This window comes from Zootoca vivipara, chromosome 16 (assembly GCF_965207765.1).
Source record: "Zootoca vivipara chromosome 16, rZooViv2.hap1.1, whole genome shotgun sequence".
NCBI classification, from domain to species: domain Eukaryota; kingdom Metazoa; phylum Chordata; class Lepidosauria; order Squamata; family Lacertidae; genus Zootoca; species Zootoca vivipara.
This window is the reverse complement of record NC_142599.1, coordinates 23,992,934-24,015,431: the sequence shown is the minus strand read 5'-3', so window position 1 is coordinate 24,015,431 and position 22,498 is coordinate 23,992,934. Positions and strand designations below refer to the sequence as shown.

The window sequence follows — 22,498 nt, the reverse complement described above, 5'->3', positions numbered from 1 at the left end:
TGATTATTTATGTCTTTTATACACCACCTTTCTCCAGAAGACCAAAAGTGTCAGGGACCGTGCTGAGGAGGGCTACACTGAGGAGGGATGGTGGGAGCCCCCCCCCCTCCCCCTGCTCCTGCTCAGGATCCTGAATCTCCCCAGAAGCAGTGGGACAGTATAGATTTGGAACAGTGGTTTGCAGAGGGACATAGTTCAGAAAACAAAGTTGGGAAGAACTGGGTGGTGAACAGCTAGGAGAAGAACTGCGAGAGAGAGTTAATAGACTGCCTTTTGCTGAAAAGTGTCCATCCGCTCAGCACAAGGTCAAGGAGAACAGATAAGGTGGCAGCACAGAAAGCACAGTGGTTGCGAGATCAGGTTGCAAGAGGCGGGAGTGACTGGGGGGAAGTGGGTGGAACCCTTAATTGGGAGCACCTTCATTCCTAGGAATGGATTCTTTGTTCTCTCGCTGTGAACATTAAAATCTCTAACTGGTAAGAGACTCCTTTTGCTTTGTTCTGCTTATCTACTGCCAAAGGGGGGGAGAAAGCCAAGTCCCTGAAGCCTGACAAAAAGGCAGTTTATAACACAAACGTCACTACAGTGGTACCTCTACTTACGAATTTAATGCCTTCCGAACACACATTTGTAAGTCGAAAAAAATTGTAAGTCGAATCCCATAGGAATGCATTGGGAGAAAAATTCGTAAGTCGAAGCAACCCTATCTAAAAATTCGTAAGTAGAAAAAATCCTATCTAAACCGCATCCAAGATGGCGGACGGAGCTCCATTTGCAAGTAGAAAACTTCGTAAGTAGAGTTATTTGTAAGTAGAGGTACCACTGTACTGTACACAGTATCTACGGCTGAGCGACAGATCGTCCAAAACCGGTTTCAAGCCCATATCACGATATCGGTTTCGGAACTTCTGACCTGGCAATCTATTGCACATTGTAATATGTGTGTGTGTGCTCTGCAAAAATCACAATGCAGGAAATAAAGAGGAAGCCAGCCCATGCCTCTACATAGCTCCATCCTTATTTCAGACATTGTGATATATCGATATATTGGGATGTTTAGCTGGTGGTATATATTGCCCAGGTATCGCCCAGCCCTATCCAACGTAAAAATCTAAAGCAGGCATCCCCAAACTTTGGCCCTCCAGATGTTTTGGACTACAATTCCCACCTTCCCTGACCATTGGTCCTGCTAGCTAGGGATCATGGGAGTTGTAGGCCAAAACATCTGGAGGGCCGCAGTTTGGGGATGCCTGATCTAAAGGATTATACAAATGCAATTATACAGATTCTCGTCATGGCAATAGCATCAAAAATAAAGCTGGGGGGAAATCAGCAGCGAGGTGTCCAAACCAGGGCTGGCCTGCCCGTGAGAAAAAGAGGCTGATCCCAGCAAAGCCTTAAGGCAGGGCTCAGGCCTCTCTTCTTACCTCCACACACACCATTTCGACCCCGGAAGCCTGGCTGGCAGGGGATGCATTTGTAGCTGCCGGGCCGGTTTTCACACTTCCCGTCAGGGCAAGTTCCGGGGTCAAGGCACTCATCAATATCTGGAAAGGAAACAAGGTTAGTTAGTTTGTGGATTGTTATTATTTCCAATTCATCCATGTAGCCCAAATAACAAAACAGAGCTTCATGAGACAAACCCATACCAAACTCAGGTTGGCATGAGAAGTTACATTCACAAACAGAAACAAAGATGCTGATTATCTTAGATGCTTGCCACAAAATGCTGTACGAGACAGGTAAGTCAAAAGGGGGAGAGCGAGAAGTGTGGCGCAGGCGACTTACAAGAGATACAGAATAAACCCCTAGCTGGAACCATCCGAGGCACAAGGAGTACCAAGGCTGCATCGACACAGCTTTGAAAATGATTTTTTTAAAAAACCATTTTATAGCTCAAAGTGGAAAATTTCATTCAGTTCCGATTTCAGCTCTACAGCGCCATCTGGTGTCATAGTGTTACAACAAACAGTGGTACCTCTACTTACGAATTTAATGCGTTGCGAACGCACATTCGTAAGTAGAAAAAAATTGTAAGTCGAATCCCATAGGAATGCATTGGGAGAAAAAAATTCGTAAGTCGAAGCAACCCTATCTAAAAATTCGTAAGTAGAAAAAATCCTATCTAAACCACATCCAAGATGGCGGACAGAGCTCCATTCGTAAGTAGAAACATTCGTAAGTAGAGTTATTCGTAAGTAGAGGTACCACTGTATTTATAACTTTCTTTCTTTTTTACTAATGTAGCTGAGTCCCAATACTGTAATAAAAAGCTGCATATTAAGTGAAGGAAAAAATTCAACCAATTAGATGGTACTTATCCCAAATTTCTTGAGAGGCTTGTGGAAGAGGCAAATTTATTTATTTATTTGGATTCCGTAAAATCCCTCCAAAAGAAGACAAAAGAGGTAACCTTTGTTTTTTCCTTTCAGAAAACAGGGGTACCAGGTAAGTTTTTTAGGTAATGCAATTTTCCATGCTAGTCCACCATAATGAGGTGGGAATGATGGTTGTAGCTAAAAATAAGATTGCAAGGAAAGAAGGGACCCCAGAGAGAAACTGGAAGTGGTGAGAAGATAAGAAATTAAGAGGGGAAGAAGAAGAAGAAGAAGAAGAAGAAGAAGAAGAAGAAGAAGAAGAAGAAGAAGAAGAAGAAGAAGAAGAAGAAGAAGAAGAAGAAGAAGAAGAAGAAGAACAACAACAACAACAACAACAACAACAACAACAACAACAACAACAACAACAACAACAACAACAACAACAACATTTATTATTTATACCCCACACATCTGGCTGGGTTTCTCCAGCCACTCTGGGCGGCTCCCAACAGAACACCAATAACAAAAATAAAAAAGCAACAACATCAGACATTAAAAACTTCCCTAAACAGGGCTGCCTTCAGACATCTTCTAAAAGTCAGGTAACTGTTTATTTCCTTGACATCTGAAGGAAGGGCGTTCCACAGGGCAGGCACCACCACTGAGAAGGCCCTCTGCCTGGTTCAACAAAGTGCATACTTTGGCCATGCAACTAAGATACAGTCTACACCAGTCCCACCAAATGGAAACCTACAGAAAGACTCTAAAATAATTCTGCATAATAAGTCAGTCTCCTCGGCCTTCTCATCCCTCTCTAAGGCTCCTCCTCTCCAGGGTCGTCCCCCCACAGTCTCAAGCTGCTAATCTCTGTCCTGCTCTTCTCATTTCTTTGTGCGTGCTCAGAGACCAGAGGGGAGGGAGCTGGTCGCAGCAGGAGGGGGAGACTCCCTGGACTCTTCTAGAGCCTGCCTCATCTCCGTTTCCCGTCCCCCCCTCCTCTCCTGCCTCTGTTTCTGGGCTGCTCTCTGCCACAGCGTTTTCCTGCTCACTTAACCCTGTTGCCTCTTCAGCTTCTGACTCCTCCTCCTCCCAGTCTGCTCCCTCTGACCTCTCCTCAGTGTCCCACCACCAATCCCCTGTCTCTGAGGCATTTTCCCCAGGGGTTCGCTGGGGGACAGACGGAAAGACGGACAGTTGGTGCCTCCCACGATTCCTCTGCATGCAGCCAGTAGATGACAGTTACGGTATCATCCCCCCTCCATTTTACTTTCCAGGACGAAACGCCGGCTCAAAATGCAACCTTACTTCTGCGGTGCTTGCCACCCCTACCCCCCCTCATAACCCCCCCCCCTTGTACCTTCGCAGAGGGGCTGGCGGGAGGGCTTGAGCCGGTAGCCTGCATGGCACTCGCAATTGTAGCGTCCCGGGAAATTGATGCAGGAGCCTCCGTCCCCACAGACTTTGGGCTTGGCACATTCATCAATATCTGGAAGGGGAAGTGGGGGGGAAATGCCATGAGTGGGGCGGAGGGCAGAGGGCGGGCCCTGCAACCTCTCCCCATCCCCGGACCCACAGGTGTCTCACCCACGCAAGACCGCACCCCCTTGTGGACCTTCAGCTGGTAGCCACGGTTGCAGTGGCAGTTGTAGGAACCGCCGGTGTTCATGCAAACGCCCTTCCCACTGCCGCCGCAAGGATCCAGCTCGCACTCATTCACATCTGGGGAGAAGAGAGTGGGGGAGGGGGGAGAGAGAGAGGAAGGAAGGTGGAGGAAAGGTCATTGAGTGGTTTTCCCAAGCAGTAAACTTGTCGGGGAGTGGGGAAAGGGATGTGCATGCATTTGAGGAAAAATGCCCCTTACCTACACAATACCTGTGCTGGGGATGCCTGCGGTATCCTTGGTAACAATGGCAGGTGTAGCCGGGGCTTGCTGGGATGCACTCGCCGTGGCCACAAATGTTGCGTCTCAGTTTACAAACGTCCGTCTCTACAGGGTGCGGGGAGAGAGAGATACGGGAAAACAAATATGCTTTAAAACATGGGAGGCCCTTATCCTATCACCATCACCATGTTTATTTATACTTTCCACATTAACTCCCTACAAGTGGCTTACATTAAAAGAGACCTTAGAGGGGGGATAGCAGCTGGACCAGAACAAAGGTCAGCATCCTGTTTTCCGCCGTGGCCAACCAGATGCTTCAATGGGAGACACCCCCCCCCCACTGAACTGTCACCCCACTGAATAAAAAAAAAGGTAAAGGACCTCTGGATGGTTAAGTCCAGTCAAAGGCGACTCTGGGGTTGTGGCGCTCATCTCACTTTCAGGCCGAGGGAGCCGGTGTTTGTCCACAGACAGCTCTCTGGGTCATGTGGCCAGCAGGACTAAACTGCTTCTGGCACAATTGGACACCGTGACGGAAGCCAGAGTGCACAGAAACGCTGTTGACTTTCCCACCACAGCAGTACCTATTTATCTAATTGCGCAGGTATGCTTTCGAACTGCTAGGTTGGCAGGAGCTGGGACAGAACGGGAGCTCACCCGGTTCGTGGAACTGAACTGCCGACCTTCCAATCGGCAAGCCCAAGAGGCTCAGTGGTTCAGCCCACAGTGCCACCTGCGTCCACCCACCGGTTGCTGGAAAACACAGGCGGGGACAGTGGGTGTTGCACTCCAGTCCTGCATACGGGTTTCCCCTGAGCACCTGGTTGGTCCCTGAAAGAGCAGGATGCTGGGCTCACATCCAGCCCGTTCTTATCTTCTTCTGCAGAGCTCACCTGTCACCTGCGTGGGGGGCATGTCAAATTCGCTCACGTTCTTGTCCTCTTCGGGATATTTCACCACGATGGCGGTCGTAGGCTTGGCAATCACAGCTGTGAGCCAAAAGAGAGAAACGGTTCCAGGTTAGGAACATGGCACTTGCCGGGCTCCTGGGCAGCAGTGCCTCTGAGCACAGGATGGAGGGTGGGGGGGGAAAGAGTTTTGCAGAGAGACTTTCCACACACCAGGGCCCCCAGGCCAATGAAATTCCTGCTCACACTCACCAGGGTAACGGGGTCCGAAGGTGGGGGTGTTGGCGAAGAAGACGGGCTGCTGCTCCGAGGTGGTCACATAGCTGGGCAACTAGAAACGGTTTTTGGGGGGTGGAGGGTCGGGTGATGAAAGAAAGGGACAACATTACAGGGCAAGGCAGATTTGTATGTGGCAGGCCCTGTGGTCACATAGGAAGCGGCTGTGGATGAGGCTGGCCTGCTTACCCATCTAAACCGGTATTGTCTGCACTGACTGGCAGCAGCTTGCAAAGGGCAGACCTTGGCAATATACTGCCCTGTGTGAGGCCAACATTTGATGCCCTCCCCCCAGCCCTCGCTTAAGCTGGGCTTTGGGAAGGAGGCACGAGGCTCTGGCAGGGTCCTAGAACCCTCCTGCCTCTTTCCCAAAGCCTGGTAAATGCTTGCCCAGCTTGCCCTGGTAAATGCTTGCCTCCTTCCTGAAGCCAGGCAAGTGCTTACTGGGTTTTAGGAAGGCGCCCTCCTTGGCTGCTCGCCCAGTACAGCCTCCCTGCTCGTGCTGCCCTAAATCGTCCTCTTGTTCCCACCCCCTCAACCTGAACCTTTTTTGTTGCAGGTGTCTTCGGGGATTGAACCTGGGACCTTCTGCATATCCAGCAGGTGCTCTAGCCACTTAGCTACACTCCCTCTCCACCCCGCTCTTTGTTCACAGGAGAACAATTCTGTTGCCCGCCCCCACCCCCACCCCCTGGCTCTTTCCCTACTTTGCAGGAGGGATTCCATCACAGGAATGGAACTTTAGGCTTGTGCAGTTGAAGTGCTCTGGTGCAACAAACCCATTTTGTTTTTGTTTGTGTGTTTTTTTTTAAAAAAGGAGTTTCTGCAGTTAGGGGAATGAAAGAAGAAACACACAGGGAAATGCGGGATAAACGGTAGACTTACAAGGTGTATAACACGGGTAGGGAACAAATTTGGCTGCAGGGGCCAGATCTCCAGGGGCCCCACAAGGCAAACATTGGCAGGTGGGCAGGGAAAGCCACCTGCCAATCACATGGCATCATTATGATGTCACACAATTGATGGGTGGGATGTCCCATCACAGGTGGGAAGAGGAGTGTGCAGCCAAACTGAGCACGTAAGATTTAACTCTCTCTCTCTCCCCCCCCCCGACACATCAGCTGATTTGTCGGGGAGTTAAATCCTGCTGCTGCTTTGGCTGCAGGTGTCTGATCCCCACTGGGCACACCTGCACAGCCAAGGCAGAATTGAACCTCGCCCTCCTGCCCATCAGCTGTTGTCAAGAGCAGTGGTTCCCAACAGGTGGTCCGGGGACCCCCAGGGGTCCGCGAGCTATGCCAGAGGGGTCCGCAAGATGCTATTAGAATAAAAAATATATTAAATATATTTTGTATGATAACAGATTTTTTGTTTTGGTCGCTTCCTGCATGAGCAGAGTCTAGCGCAAAACTAGAATTAGAGGCAGTAGTTCTGCTGTATGCCGTTAGGTGGCGCTTTACGAACACTACTGTTTTGCAAAGAGGCAGCGCGCGCATTCTACTAACGCTCACTTCCCCAAGATGCTTTGCGCGCGTCAGCTTCATTTGTGCGCTACTGCGCAGGTACCCTGTCTTCTCCATTCCCCTCCCTCCTCCCTGGCGCGCGCTGCCTCTTTGCAAAACAGTAGTGTTTGTAAACAAAGAGTTGTTTTTCACGGAAGCTACAGTTCGTGTAGTTAAAAATGGACCGTTGGTTAAAAAGTGGTTCATCTCATTAAGAACTGAAAATTAAAACTAACTGTATTCTGATGGAGTACTCTGTTGTAACTGTAAAAAACGTAAAAATATAAAGTATAAAAAGACTCTTAATTTAGCTCTCACTTTTTAATTTTAGGATTAGGAATTAATGGGGGTCCTTGTCACAATAGCGGCTCGATGAGGGGTCCTCGAGAAAATTTTGTTGGGAACCCCTGGTCAAGAGCAATGCTAGCTGATGGGCAGGTGGGAGCGGTTTAGAAAAAGTGGCGGGTGGGCCAAATTTGGCCTGCAGGCTGGACGATCCCCCACACCTCTGTTGCTTCACCTCCGTATAAACAAATAAGGCTGAATGCTCAGTTGCTGTACAGCCCGTGAACAAATCGGCACAAATGTTCAGTAAAGAGTGGGCGCCGGATAACTTCCACGTACGCTCTGTGCTAGCAAATCGGAAGGAATGCTCGATAAGCGGTTCATCTGGAGGAACCCACCATGACCGGCACAAATAATGTGGCTTGAAAGTCTAAGGTGCCCCCCCTTCCTATTAAGTATAAAAATGGGGTCCAATCCAGCAGAAAGATCCCCTGAGTAAGACCCACTGAAATCAGCAATTCCATCCTTGCCCAGCTTCCCATCGCTTTAATGATGTTTGCACAGAAAAAAAATGTCTGTTGTGTACTAACTACTAGGCCCAGATGGCAGGGTCGGCCTACTTAACACTTATTTTTAATGTCATTTGAAAGGTGACACCAGAAAAGGCCATTGTCACCAGGATAGTTTTGTCCCAGATTCAACCCCCCCAATACTTTCTAGGTTGCTGAAAGTACTAGGATTCCACTACCAGAAGGGTCATAGAACTGTAGAGTCATCACAAGGGTCATCTAGTCAAACCTCCCTCTTTTTGCCCAATGTGGGGCTTGAACCCACAACCATGTGATGCTCTACTGACTGAGGGTCACATCTGAATAAGTGACAAGTTTGGCATTAGACTGCCTTTAGAGAACCAGCATGGTGCAGCAGTTAAGAGTGACAGACTAGGGCCTGTGGTCGACAGACCAGGGTCGACCACCTTGTTGTAATAATAAATCATAAAATTTTTAAAAACCACAGCCAATTAACTTCTTTTCCACCTCATCTTACTACAGATCGCCACTGACTCCTTCACAGTGCAGCAATCCGGTCGACACTTACCATAGCTGGAGTTATGACTGCAAGACATAAAGGAAAGAAGGAAGGAAGAGGTTAGAGGTTTTAAAGAAAGTTCAGACAGACAGACAGACCCCCACTGCAGCTGCATTGACATGGAGGCAGAAATAGTAGAGTTTAATGCAGACCTCCTCCATCACCACCCCTTCTCCCAAGAAACATCACACACACAAACACACACATTCTAGACCAGGCATCCCCAACCTGGTGCCCTCCAGATGTTATTAGACTCCAACATCCCATCGGCCCCAGCTAGCATGGCCAATCATTGAGGGTGGGGTGGTGACAACCCTTCTCCTATTTCCTTCTTCATTCAGGTGTGAGATGAGAAGAGTGACAGCTCCCACTTTTACTATAGAAGAAGTCACAGCATTGCATTATATAGAAACCCAGGGAACTGTGGTTTGCCCTAACCAAAGTCATTTAACAAGTCAGGACCTGAAGTCGGGGTTCGATCCTGCTTTGTTTTAACTGGCTTTTGTTAAAACAGGATGGGTGGTCCCTCCAGATGTTACTGGACTCCATAAGCCCAAGCCAGCAAGGCCAATGGTTTGGGCTGATGGGAATTATAACCCACCAACATCTGGAGGGCACCAGCTTGGGGAAGGCTGCTCTAGACAATGGGGGAGTAAAAATGGGGAGCACAGTCTCTGTAATAAACACACACCCGGTTCTTCATTCAGGTTTATAGCCCATCAACCTTCCAAAATTTGAGAAGCAGATGTTCCATACTATGAGGGGGAAAGAACTCAAAGATGCAAGTGGAAGAAATCCACTTGCCCCACAATTTCAGGAAGCTTTTGGCCTGCCCACCCACCCACTTGGGAACTGACCTTCTGGCTCCTGCGAGTCGCTGCCCACAGGTGGGCGGGTGGGCGGCTCCACGTGTTGTTGTTGCTGCAAGTCTGTGTTGCCGTCTGGGTGGATCTGGAGTGTGAAATCGCTCTCGCCTTGGATCGTCAGAGTCTGGTGTGAGGTGAGGATATGGTAGCCTTTTCCTGCAGGGCAGATCTCTCTGAAAGAAGCTGTCCGGGTGGAAAAAGAGAGACAGAAAACTGGCATGGCCCTACAATCGGCAGGTGAGGCCTTGTCGGTGGCACCACTGCCGAGGGCTGCCCAGTTGGCGCTGGCCTGTAACAGGGCCTTTTCAGTGGTGGCTCCGTGGCTGTGGAATACCCTTCCTAGTAATGTACACCTGTCCCCATCATTATTAACTATCAGAATAAATTTGAAGACATTTCTGTTTGCACTGAATGTACTTATGGAGAATCCCTCGATAAAAACATATTAAAAGATAAGTAAATAAAACATTTTAAAAAAACAGTCTGAACAGTACAATAGCATGTCTTTGGTGTTTTCCAAATGCCCAGGGAAAACCAAAATGGTTTTGTACAAAACAGGGGTGGGGAACATCTGGTCCAGGTGTGGCAGAACGCAGGAGGAAATGGGGGAGAGGGAAAAGACCTCTTCTATTTACCGGTTCCATCGGCCGGGCAGCGCTCACAACGGGCCCCCCAGGCCTTGCCCACGCTACAGCAGCAGGTCTGGCGGGTGAGCTTGGTGGGCAGCGGGTGCTGGCAAAGGTGCTCAGGGCTCACCAGTCGGAAGCACAAACTCTTCTCCCCAGCCTTCTCCGCTATTGTCGTCCCCCCACAAAGAGAGAGAGAGAGAGAGATAGGGAGTCATGAGAGAAAACAAGGACAACGATTAACAGACCCAGTTTCAAAAACCCACTGGCCTGGTAAACTCACTCAATGACTGTATGCTAGTTCCTATCTTTCAGCCTAGCCTACCTCACAGGGTTGTTGTGTGGCTAAAAATGGAAGAGGAGGTTATTCTTGGTCAGTCTCTTTCTCTCTATCTAACTTACCTCACAGGGGCGTCATGGGGTTTAAAGGTAACGGGGGAAATCTTGGCCACCTTTTCCTCTCAGCCTAACCTACATCACAGGGTTGTTGTGTTGCTACAGTGGAAGGTGGGATTCTTGGCCTGTCTCTTTCTTTCGGCCTAGCCTACCTCACAGGGTTGTTTTGTGGATAAAACAGGACTGGGGGGAACCCTAGTATGCTGCCCCAAGCTCCCTGGGCCAAAGTGTAGGATTAAAAATATGATGCATAAAATAATAACACAAAATAAACCTCAAATTCTCCACAGAAAGCCTGGCCACTAAATCCCACTACAAGGTATAGAGTCAGCAGAAAGAAACCAGCACCCCCACATGATACATTTAAAGGACATGGCAGCCCCAAAGAATCCTAGGAACTGTCATTTCCCCCCTCACAGAGCTAAACTACAGTTGCCAGGATTCTTAGGGGGATATAAAAGAAGGTGGAAAGACTTAAGAGGGGGCAGAAAGCCCAAGCAGAAGCCCAAAGAGGACTGAGCATGCTCACTGGCCTCCAGGAGCCATAAAATCATGTGTGAGGAAAGCAAAACTGGAGGGTAGGCAGTTATGTGTCCCCTTTGAGCTGTAGGATATGGCTGGCTGGAACCCTGATCAGGAAGACTCTTAGTAGGACAAGGAATTGATGACGATAAAGAAAATAGCAACAGCATTGGCAGAAAAGATTCTGATCATGTGCAGAGTGCAGAGTTGAGTCATGGTGCTGAAAGACCCACATGTACCTGACTCAGACTAACTTCTTTATCTGCACCAGCCCCTGAATCTTGCACTTCTATGGTCCCAGCTACCAGTACTTTAATATGGCGGCTGTCAGTACTGACAGCTGTGGGCCAGACAATGCGCAGAAAGGACTTAAGACCCATGTGATGATAGGGATTATATTCTTTTGGGGGGGGGAGAGGAGAGAGGCTGAGTTGGTTAGATACGAGAGATTCCTCCACCTCCCCAGCCAAGATACGTACGCACACAATGGGTCCGCGAAGGCCCCAAGACATGTCCTGGTTTGCATGCGCAGCGGAAGCTCCCTTGGGTGTTCAAGCATTCACCCCCCTGGCAGACTCCTTGCATGGCACACTCGTTGATGTCTGTGGAAGGAAGAGACACGGGGCAGTTGCAGTAGTGGGGGCGGCTGGAGGAACTGCAGAGCAATCTCCAAAGCTGCCTTTTGTCTCCGTTCTTGGAGTTCAAGTAAACATACACTGTCTGTCTGGGTGAATCTTGGTGCTCTTGCATCTTGGTGCATTCAATTCAATGGGCTTGTGCGGGAGAACCTCCCAATGGACCGGGCTCTGTGTTCCATTGGTGAAAGAGAAGGCACCTTGTAGATTTATCCCAGAGTCTTGGGCACTGACCACTGGTCCTCTTAGCTAGGGATCATGGGAGTTGTAGTCCAAAACATCTGGAGGGCCGAAGTTTGGGGGTGCCTGGTCTTGGGGCTGTTATGCTCCATTTACAGATGATTGAGTCAAGGCTGGTGTACTCAGTCATCCACGAAATCTTCACTGTTTTGAGTCAAACCTGTCAGTTTGCATTTCTTAGTGCAGAAAGTATTGGTCTGATGTGTAGAGATCTTTCCTACTCTAATTCATTCGAGAGGTTTCTGGAAGTTTCCGGAAGCTTCTCTGTGTGAAAGAAGCTTCATGATGTTTGGGTTATTCTTTCAGAGAAGCTGAGTACAGCGGCACCTTGGTTTACAACCAAAATCCGTTCCGGATTTTGTAAACCATTTGTAAACCAAAACAGGTTGTAACCCAAAGCGCGCTTTCGCCAATGGGGCCTCCAGAAAAAAAATGTTCGTAATCAAAAAAAAAGGTTGCAAACCAGGACACGCACTTCCGGGTTTGACGTGTGTCTACTGAGTTTGAGGCACATCCTGTCTTAGTCTTTCTCACACGTGTTTGTAATCCAAAACATATGCAAACCAAGACATATGCGTATGCAAACCAAGATACCACTAGGCAGCTGGGTTAAACTGGTTCTCTTATCTCTTCTGTCATGCTGACTATACAAGTAAGGCCAGAAGGAGCCGGAGTTTCACTTTCTCTTCCTATTTCTCTTCCTTCTGCTGTGGTGTTCTGTACATACTATGCTAAGTGTTAAGTTTTAGACTTGTTATAACTATTGTAAGTTTTAAATTAAGTCTGCTGCAACTGGATTTCTTACGGACTGTGCCAATCCTGAATGTATTGGATTTGTGACTATTATGCTCATTTGCCTTCAGTAATAGTACAGCTATGTTGGATGAAGTACAATTGCCTCTGGTCTTTTTTTTTTTTTGAAACTCTGCATCGTGTTTAAGTTTTTTCCTCCCCCCAGACGACAGAACCATCGCCCAAGCTTTTGATTGTATCGGTCAATCTTGGTCCATATTCACATCATATATTTAAAGCACTACAATACCACTTTAAACAGCCATGGCTTCAGCCAAAGAATTCTGGGAGCTGTAGTTTGTTAAGGGTGTGGAGAGTGGTTAGGAGGCCCCTTCATCCCAGAGTTCCCTGTGAAGAGGGATTGATTGTTAAACCACGTTGGGAACTGTAGCTCTGTGGGAGGGGGAATAGGGACATCCTAACAACTCTCAACACCCTTAACAAACTACGGTTCTCATGATTCTTTGGGGGTGAAGCCTTTAAATGGTATCATGGTGTTTTCAATGCATAGCTGCCAAGTTATCCCTTTTTTTAAGGGATTTTCCCTTATGCTGAATAGGCTTCCTCGCGAGAAAAGGGAAAACTTGGCAGCTATGTTTCAATGTGTGGTGTGAATGTGGCCTAATATTAGCTCACAATTCTCAAAAGCAAAGAGCACCCCCCCCAAAGTGGTATATTCCGTATCTCAGTCTCCACCCCACTTTTATACCTTGGCAATGGCTGCTGTTCAGTCTCTTGTATCCCTGTGGACAGTCACTCCCCAGCGTTTTCTGCACCCCCAAGTCTGAAAGAGGAAAAATGCATGCATTTAATGAATATCACACACATAGTACAGCAGCTCCCATCCTCGAGTGACGGGGATTGCCAAAGGCAGCCTACGATCTCAAAGCAACGGCACTGGGGGGGGGGTTTTTCCTGATACTCTGAAATATTTATTTATTTATAGATATTTTATGCCAAATACCAGGGAGCAGGCAAACAACCAGACAGTTGGGGTCAGAGAATAATAGAATAACAGAGTTGGCAGGTACCCCAGGGGTCATCTAGTCCAACCCCTGCAATCCAGGAATCCCTGACAGATGGCCACCCGACCTCTGCTTAGAAACTTCCAGTGAAGTAGTCCACGACCTCCCGAGTGCGTCTGTTCCACTGCTGAACAGCTCTTTCCTATTTACAGTAATAGGAACCAACCAACAAATAAATCTAGGCCTTTCAGAAGGTTGATTCTAAGCACATTTAATCTCATAGGGAGAGCAGCAAACAGTGAAGTCCTATACATTAGTCAGAACTCAATGGGGCTTGCTCCCAGGTGAAAATGCATACGACTGCAGCCAGTGTGTGCAGAATTCCATAGGGCTATCGCAACTACAATGCATCTTTAAAGTAACCCCACTTTCAGTGCGAAAGAAAGCATCAAAATCCTGCAGGGGTAGGGTTGCCAGACTCAATAGTGGACAGGACTTCTGTGCCTTTAATTGCCCTGCTCTCTTTTGAGTCTGGAAACCTTAAAGAGAAACCAGCAGACCCTTTGCTTGGAAATTAAACAAAGGGTCTGCTGGTTTCTCTTTAAGGTTTCCAGACTCAAAAGAGAGCAGGGCAATTAAAGGCACAGAAGTCCTGTCCTCTATTGAGTCTGGAATCCCTATGCAGGGGTCAAAACGTGAGCAATACAAAAAGCCCTGGTCTGCCTGGCCTGAATGCTTGAAATGGCAATAAGAACTCCTAGAAAGCTGCTTTGTATTAACTCAGAGAACTCTGGTCCATCTCGCTTTGAACCACCCACACTGATTGACAGTGGCTGCCCAGGGTTTCAGACAGAAGTCTCTGCTAGGCATACTGGAAGATGCCCTCAGGGACTGAGCCCGAGACCTTCTGCAAGCAAAGCAGGTGTTCTGCCACCAAGCTACAACCCTTCCCTGTTTGCAGAAGTGCCAACGACGGCATGGTGCATAATCTGAGGAGCCCAGCAAAACGTCCCCTTCCTTGCCATTTTGGACACCATCTTTTAAACATTAGCCTTGCAGGGAGGGGCGCCGAGTCGTGGTTGCCAAGGGGGCAGTTGCCAAGCCAGCCAGCCAGCTGCAGGAAAGTGAAGCAGAGGGGCCTGCATACTGCCTTGGGGCTGGAAGGCAGGAGGGAGGGCCCAGAGCCTGAGCACATTCCAAGCCTCGTCCAACACAAACAGATCCGGCCCCTTGCGCGGCTGATTTCATGAAGCTGGAAAATCCATTCAGGCAGGGTCAGGAGGGAGAGAGCTTGGCTCCCCCAAACCAGTGCCAGCCACCCCCCTGTCCTTGCAAGCAAGACCCCTAGACATACGGGGCAAAACCTCTCTCATCGTCCCTCCCCAGCCATCCCTTGCCAGTTGTGAAAAAGCAACTCTCTTTAAACGAAAGCTCTCTTTAAACAAAAACAAAAACCTCAGCTTCCCTCACAGTGTGTTTATGTATTTAAACTGCATGACAGGCAGAAATGCAGCAGGTGCAGCTTCTTCCTGGCTAGCAGATGCAGGAATGGGAAACTCTTCTCCTGTTTTATAAGGGGACGCAGGAAGCTGCCTTTTACAGCTTGTTTGTCCATCATGCCCACTACGGTCAGCTCTGTCTGGCAACACCTCAGAAAAAAAAAGCAGTGTCAGAGATTGTGGCGGAAAGCTTTGGCATGCAAAGGAGATTTTCAACTGCTGAGCTACAGCCCCTTCTCTGGAACACTGTCTCAGACAGCCAACTTCCATCCTTGGACAGGCAGCAGTTCTCCAGGGTCTCAGTCACAGAAGAGTTTTCCTGCCACCTGATCTTATTTTTTAACTGGGATTCGAATGTGGGACCTTCTGCATTCAAAGCACATATTCCGCTCCTAATATTGAGAGTGCTGGTATGCAGAGAATGGCTTGTGAATTTGGCTAGACTTACCTGTTGCAACCAAACGCAGAGAGATGCTTGTAGGGTAAGAAAATAACAGCATTGTTTACAATAGGGAATACATCTTTTGGATAGAAAATTTTCTAGTTCTAACTAATCTAGAGGAGGAGCCATGGTTGCTCCTTTGCTTTCCAGAGGATAGATTCAAGGTGATCAATCTCGGGGTCCTGGATTTGAGCCCCACATTAGGTGAAAGATTCCTGCATTGCAGGGGTTTGGACTAAATGACCCTCACGACGGTCCCTTCCAACAAGTCTGTGATTCTGTGCGATTCTCATTTTGAGGTGCGAGAGTGGCGAGAGGAAGGAGAAGCTGCAAACAGGATGCAACCTAAAATGACAGGTGCTCAAGGCGGTGCACACGGCTGTCCTCAGCCTTATTTTATCCTCACAAGGGTCGTATGAGGTAGGTAAGGCTGAGAGGCAGTATCTAAGCCCAGGTCACCCAGCAAGCTTCACAGCTTTGTGGATATGGGAACCCTTGTCTCCCAGGCAGCGGCAGAGCAAGCCGATCGGGCATCTGGGGCGGTGCAAGTGCCCTGCGCCTAGGGGCGGGGCCAGCTGCCTACGGGGCAGGGCCAGCCAGGGCAGGATGCTCTGCGGGGCCTCCAAGGAGTCTGTCTGCCTCTTTCCACTCAGCCACCCTATGGCTGAGGGGGAGGCGGTGGGCGGACCGTTTGGGGCAGCGCGGAGCCTGCGGGCGTCCAAACCACCACGGCACTCCCAAGAGAGACCTGTGGCTCAGGCGCACTGCAGGCTCCGCAATGAGTGCTGCCCGCCATTTTGTCAACCCCCCCAGTGGTGACACCCAGGGCGGCCCATCCCCACCGCTCCCCTTCCTCCGCCCCTGCTCAAAACACTTTTAATCATCCACCTGCTCCCTGCAAAGTTTCTAGGTTAGAGGGAAGAGGTGCAGAACTTGGAAGGGGGGGGGCAAGAGAGACTTACATTGCAAGTGGGGGCACTTGTGGCATTTATTCTGCCCCCAGGAGGTGCCGATGCTGCCGCAGCAATCTTCTTGCTTGGTGAGGCCCGGGAGAGGGTTGCTTCCGCACTGAGCAGGACAGGCAAAGAAGGTTGACGGATAAGATTTCATGAACTCCACCTAGAAATCTCATGCACACCCACATCACTTGGCGGCCATCCATACTGTGGTTTGATGTGGACAGTAAGCTTCTTGTACCTCCCTTAGTTTTCCATTGTTTGCACGGTGCTGTCTTCCAAATCACTACCTCTCCACTTTCCCTTCTCTCAGTCTGGATTTTATCATACCCTCTCCTTTTTGGGGAGTATCCCTGGTATGAGAAAATCTGGACTGAGGGAAAGGAAAGTGTTTGGAAGCAGCGAATTGGAGGAGGAGAATATCACATGGGCAATGGACAATTTAGTGGAGATACAGGAAGCTTGCTATCGGCATTAAAGCACACTGCGAAGAAGCAACCTTTCTGCCACCAGCCTCCACACTATGCGTGGAACACCAGCTACAAATAAAGGACGGGCTGGTTTTATTCCTGCTTTTTTAAGTGTCTAGATCTCATGGACCATTGGAATGCCTGCGGCTGGTTTTCGCAAGCCGAGCAGCTGCAGCCATGTGTTTAAAGTATTAGTTTAATTCATTGTTTTGTATGTTGCGTCACATATTTAGAGCCGTCCCAAAGCTATTTGCAGGAAATAAAACACAAATAAGAAATGCATTTAAAATTCACATACAGTATATAAATTTTATAAATGTTCGTCCAAATGTGCCCCCAAACACAGTATGTGCAACTATTGCTTCTGCAACATTGAAAAATAAAATAAAATGCCATGCTGTGGTGAACTAAAGTACAGCCTGCCTTGAACTCTAGTCTCCAGCCAGCCAGCCAGTTGGGGGTACCCACCCTCTCTTATTTGTCCTTAACATCTGATGCTCAGGTATGGAGCTTTTGTATGTGGAAGCTCCATCCAGCTATTGCAAACATCCCTTCTGCATCTAATTCTTTCCTAAGGCCATCTGAGGCTGTCAGAGGGCCTGATATGGCTACTCTAGAGTAACGACTCCAGCATGGTCTTTTAAGGCTTTTATTAAGTGCTGATTATTTACAGTGTTCAGAGCAGTAAAAATGCATCCTTAAGGTGAGGTGTCAGAACCTCCGAATGGCGATTGGCGCGTTTTCTTCCAGCACCAAAGCTTTGGCAGACCCAACCTCTTCCCCCTACGTTTGCGTCGCAATTCGGGAGTTGGGGGGATTGGCCTCCCCCCCCCCCCCCGTGCGTCCAACTTCCTGTCCCACCTGAGGCATGGGCTCCACAACCTTGCCTGAGCCTCGGACACCACTTCCTGACTCTCCGCTGGAGGCAGAGCTCTCCTTACTCTCTCCAGCGCTTGGGGATGGGCTGGAACTTAAGATGGGAGGGACTTCCCTGTATCCCTTGTCCCTCACATCCACCCCCCTCCCAGGCTCCTCCCCCCCCTCCCTAGGGGCTCTCTGCTTGCTGGGGACGAGTGAAACCCCAAGAAGTCTGTGGCATCCGAGCCTGTGGGTGTAAAAATTTTTCCCCAATCCGGCGATCTTTCCCCCTCCCCCTGAGAAGACGGGAATCCCAAGAAGTCAGTGGCGTCAGAGCTGGTGGGAGTAAAAATGTTCTGCCAGTCCTCTCCTGCCTCTGACGTCGTCGACCTCGGTGAAACCCACACCTCTTCTTCCGTATCCTCAAATTCCGCTTCCCATCTCCATGGAGAGCTGCTGCCTGCGATCCCTTCCTCCCGCCCCTCCCCCTCTTCCTCCCTTTCCATGTGCCAGGGCTTGGGCCTGTGGGGGAACAGGGCGTGGAACTCTTCCACTAAAAATTCCTCAGGTACTTCTGTGGCCGGTATCCACTCATTGTGGGACGGCGGAGTGTCCTCCCATGCTATCAGGTACTCCAGTCCTCTCACCCCTCTCCTTGAGTCTAAAATCTCAGTTGCCTCATTGAGCTGACGGGCGTTTCCCGTCTCCCCCCCTCCCTCTGGAGGCTGATCGCTGTCCCTGAACCTAGTACTTTCTCTGTACGGCGACAGCAGCGATCTATGAAACACTGGGTGCACTCTCATGTCCTCAGGCAGTGCTAGCCTGAAGGCTACCGGGTTGACCTGTTGCGTGACCGTGAAGGGGCCCAGCCTCCTGGGTGCTAACTTCTTGCATCGCCCCCTGGTGGGAAGACCTTCCGAGGATAACCAAACCTTGTCCCCCACCCTGATGACCTCTCCCGGTCGCCTGTGGCGATCTGCCCCCTTCTTGTACGCTTCCTTGGCCCTCTCCAAGTGTTCTCTGAGCTGCTGGTGCACCGTCTCCAGGTCCTCTGCCCAATCCTCTGCCTGTGGGCCCTCTTCCTCCTCCTCCCCCTCCCTCTCCGGGAAAGATCTGAGGTCGCGCCCGTAGTTGGCCTTAAAGGGCGACACCCCTGTGGAGACGTGCACCGCATTGTTGTAGGCAAATTCTGCCAGTGGCAGGCGATCCACCCAGTCCGTTTGCCTCTGGCTGACGTAACATCTCAGGTACTGCTGCAGAATGGCGTTGACCCGCTCCGCCTGTCCATTGGTCTGCGGGTGCCGAGCCGTAGACAAACTGACCTCCACCTGCAGGAGGTTCATTAGCCGCCGCCAGAACCTGGAAACAAATTGGCGGCCACGATCCGAAATAACTCTTAAAGGCAATCCATGCAGTCTGAATACGTGGTCAACAAACAGTTTGGCCGTCTCTTCTGCCGAGACCGCCCTGGCACACGGTATAAAGTGGCACATTTTGGACATGAGGTCCACCACCACCAACACTGCGGTCTTGCCCCTGGACGACGGCAGGTCTGTGATGAAGTCCATGGACACTACTTCCCACGGCCTGTGCGGTGTGGCTAAGGGCTCCAGCAAACCTGCTGGTGGCGCTCTGACCACCTTTGCTCGCTGGCAGGTGTCACAGCCCCTTACATAATCCCTCACATCCTCCCGCACCCCTGGCCACCAGAAGTGTCTCATAACTAGGTGAGTGGTTTTGTCCCTTCCGAAATGACCCGCCGTTGGGTTGTCGTGCATCTGCTTGAGGACCTTACCTCTCAGCTGTTTGGTGGGCAGGTACAGGGCTCCCCTGTAAAAAAGCAAACCCCTCCTTTCCTCAAAGTCTTTAGCCTGCTCCCTCCCCCCTCGCAGCTCTCTGAAGATGCGGGAGGCAAACTCATCTGCTGCCGTCAGTGCGGTGAGTTCTGCCTCGCTCACCACTGCTGCTCCGCAGGACCATGCTGATGGGGGGAAAATGTGCCTGGGCGCTGGTGGCAACTCCTGCTCCATGTACTCTGGTTTGCGGGAGAGGGCATCCGCCCTGACATTCTGCTCCCCCGGGATGTAGTGGATGGAGAAGTTGAAGTTCGAGAAGAACTCTGCCCACCGTATCTGTCGCTGGTTGAGCACCCTGGCCGTTCTCCAGAACTCCAGGTTCTTGTGGTCTGTGCACACCTGGATGGGGTGCTTGGCGCCCACCAGGAAGTGTCGCCAGTGCTGGAAAGCAGCGTGGATCGCAAGAAGTTCCCTATCAAACACCGTGTAGTTGCGTTCAGGCTGTGTCAGCTTCCTGGAGAAGAAGGCACAAGGTCTCCACTCTCTGTTGGCGTCCAGTTGCAACAGGATCGCTCCCAAAGCCCGGTCCGAAGCATCGGGTCTCAATGCGTAGGGGCGCATCCTGCACTACGTGGAACAGGTTCTGGTCGGACGCGAACACCCTTTTGAGGCTTTCGAACGCTGCTTGCGCCTCTGGCGTCCACCTGAACTTCTGCTTGCCTCTCAGGCAGTCCGTGATGGGAGCCGTAACCCGCGAGAAGTTCTTGATGAATTTCCTGTAGAAGTTGGCGAATCCTAGGAGGCGTTGGGCATCTTTGCGCGTCCTGGGGCTGTGCCAGTCCAGGATGGCCTGCACCTTGTCCTTGTCCATCGCCAGCCCCTTGTCTGACAGCTTGTAGCCCAGGAAGTCCACTTCCCTGGTGTGGAACTTGCACTTCTCCAGCTTCACATACAGGTGGTTCTCCTTCAGGCGCTGCAACACCTCCCTGACATCCTTCACATGTTGCACTGGGTCAGCGGAATAGATAAGGATGTCATCCAGGAAGACCAGGCAGTTCTTGAAGAGAAGGGACCCCAGGACGTGGTGCATGAAGGCCTGGAAGCATGCTGAGCCCCCTTGCAACCCGAAGGGCATCACCAGATATTCAAAAGAGCCCAGAGGCGTGAACATCGTGGTTTTCCACTCATCGCCTTCCCGGATCCTGATCAAGTTGTACGCCCCCCTCAGGTCGAGCTTGGTGAAAATCTTGCCCCTGCGTGCCGCTGTCAGGAGATCGTCCACTCTGGGCATGGGGAAAGCCACTGGCTCTGTCACTGAGTTGAGCCGTCTGAAATCCACCACAAGACGGCGCTGTTGCGTGTCTTTCTTGTCCACCCAGAAGACCGGGCTGCCTCCTGCTGCCTTGCTTTCTCTGATGAACCCCCGTTTGAGGTTCTTGTCTATGAACGCACGCAAATCCTCGAGTTCCTGATCTGACATGGCGTACAGCTTGGCTGGGGGTATCGTTGCCCCTGGTACCAGGTTGATCTGGCAGTCGAAAGACCTGTGTGGGGGTAGGTGGTCGGACTCCGCTTCGCTGAAGACCTCCTGCAGGTCCCAGTACTGCTTGGGTATCGCCTCACCCCCTTTGACATGCATGGTGGCCACCGTGGCTATTGGAGGCCCCTCCCCTGGTTGGTGCTGCATGCAATGTTCCAGACAAAAGTCCGACCCAAACGTGATGCATCTCTGGTGCCAACTTATGGAGGGGTCGTGGCGCGCCAGCCAGCTCATGCCCAAAACGATGGGGGGGTCTGAGATGGTTGTGACGTTGAAAGCCAGTGTCTCTGAGTGCCTTCCCACCGTCATTCTCATGGGGGGGGGGGTTGATGAGTGATGGCCCCTCCCAGCAACTCTCTGCCGTCAATGGTGGCTACGTGCAGGGGAAAATCCAGCTGCAGAAGCTGGATCTGGTGCTCTTCTGCAAAGTTTCTCGAGAAGAAGTTGGCTGAGGCACCACTGTCAATTAAGGCGAGGACAGTCAGGGGATAGCCATTTGGGAGCGTTAGCGTGACTTCTAGAACCACTCCTGCTCTGGGAGGGGTGGGCTGGCTCTGCTCCTCTCTGTGCGGGTGGGCGGGCTGGGGCTGTTGTCTGCTGACTGTGCCTGGCTGCTGCCCCTTGTCTCCTGCAGCCAGGCTGTCTCGTTTCCCTGCTGTGGTGCTGCTTCAGTGGGGGAAGGTACAACCGTTCCCGCCTTTCCTTGCCACTCTCTGCGATGAGGGCAGTCTCTGACGCGATGCCGGGGGGAGTTGCAGAGAAAGCAATTCCCGCCCCTTCCCTCCTTGCGTCTTGGCGCCGCCGGGGTTTGAAAAGCCCGCGCGCGCGCTCCACCGATCTCCATCGGTTCTGGCTCTGGGCTTGGTCTGGGCGGGTCTGGGGGTGGTCCCTGGGGTGGGGTTTGGTGATGTGGTCTGTCCTGGGAGCGTGGGAACCAAGGTTTTGCTGCGCGCGTCGCTTGTTTGTCATACCATCTGGATTCCTGTCTCACCCCCACCGCTAGCGCCGCTTTGCTTAACTCATCCATAGTCCGCGGTCTAGGACCTCTTGCCAGCTCATCCTTAACATCTGCATGCAAACCCAGGTAGAAGGCTGATTTCACTGGCTCACTTTGCAGATCCCACCCCAGTTTGTGCACCAGCATGGTGAATCTCGCCCAGTAGTCCCTCACTGTCGATTTTCCTTGTGTTAAGTTATGAAGCTCCTGTTTAGTGGCCTCCATTTCACTGTCACTAGCGTACATTATTTTTAAAGCTTCTAGAAATAATTTTGCGTTCTTCATGCAAGGATTTTTTTGCGCGATGAGCGGTCTTACCCATTCCCGGGCGGCCCCCGTCAAATGCTCTATGATAAAGGAGACTCTGTGCGCGTCATCTGGGAATTCTGCTGCATGCAATTCCAGCGCATAATTTATTTCTGTCTCGAATCCTAGGTACTCCCTAGGGTCGCCGCTAAACTTGGTGACTAGGCTCTGTCCCCTTCTCACTTGGACTAGCTGCGGCTGGGGCGCCCCCCCACCTCTAGCGGCTTTCTCCTCTTCCAACTTTTTCTGCAGGTCCAATACCATCACCCTTAGCTGTTTCTCAGTCTCCTCTTTTGTCCTCACCTGGTCCACCAGCTTGTTCAGCTCCTCCT

At 50.6% G+C, this 22,498-nt stretch overlaps 1 protein-coding gene across 2 annotated transcripts in view; it reads right to left on the bottom strand.

Moving 5' to 3' along the window:
* The window catches only part of LTBP3 (latent transforming growth factor beta binding protein 3), a 50,836-nt gene that overhangs the window by 14,377 nt on the left and 13,961 nt on the right, over positions 1-22,498 (bottom strand). For both annotated transcript variants that reach the window (XM_060269923.2, XM_088660127.1), the window contains exons 4-15: positions 16,206-16,311; positions 13,047-13,121; positions 11,150-11,272; positions 9,762-9,920; positions 9,118-9,309; positions 8,270-8,286; positions 5,361-5,439; positions 5,094-5,189; positions 4,180-4,305; positions 3,903-4,037; positions 3,676-3,804; positions 1,428-1,547 (exon numbers count right to left, since the gene is read on the bottom strand). In XM_060269923.2, coding sequence (XP_060125906.1) covers positions 1,428-1,547; positions 3,676-3,804; positions 3,903-4,037; positions 4,180-4,305; positions 5,094-5,189; positions 5,361-5,439; positions 8,270-8,286; positions 9,118-9,309; positions 9,762-9,920; positions 11,150-11,272; positions 13,047-13,121; positions 16,206-16,311 — 1,357 coding nt within the window. The remainder of the gene's footprint in view (positions 1-1,427; positions 1,548-3,675; positions 3,805-3,902; positions 4,038-4,179; positions 4,306-5,093; positions 5,190-5,360; positions 5,440-8,269; positions 8,287-9,117; positions 9,310-9,761; positions 9,921-11,149; positions 11,273-13,046; positions 13,122-16,205; positions 16,312-22,498) is intronic.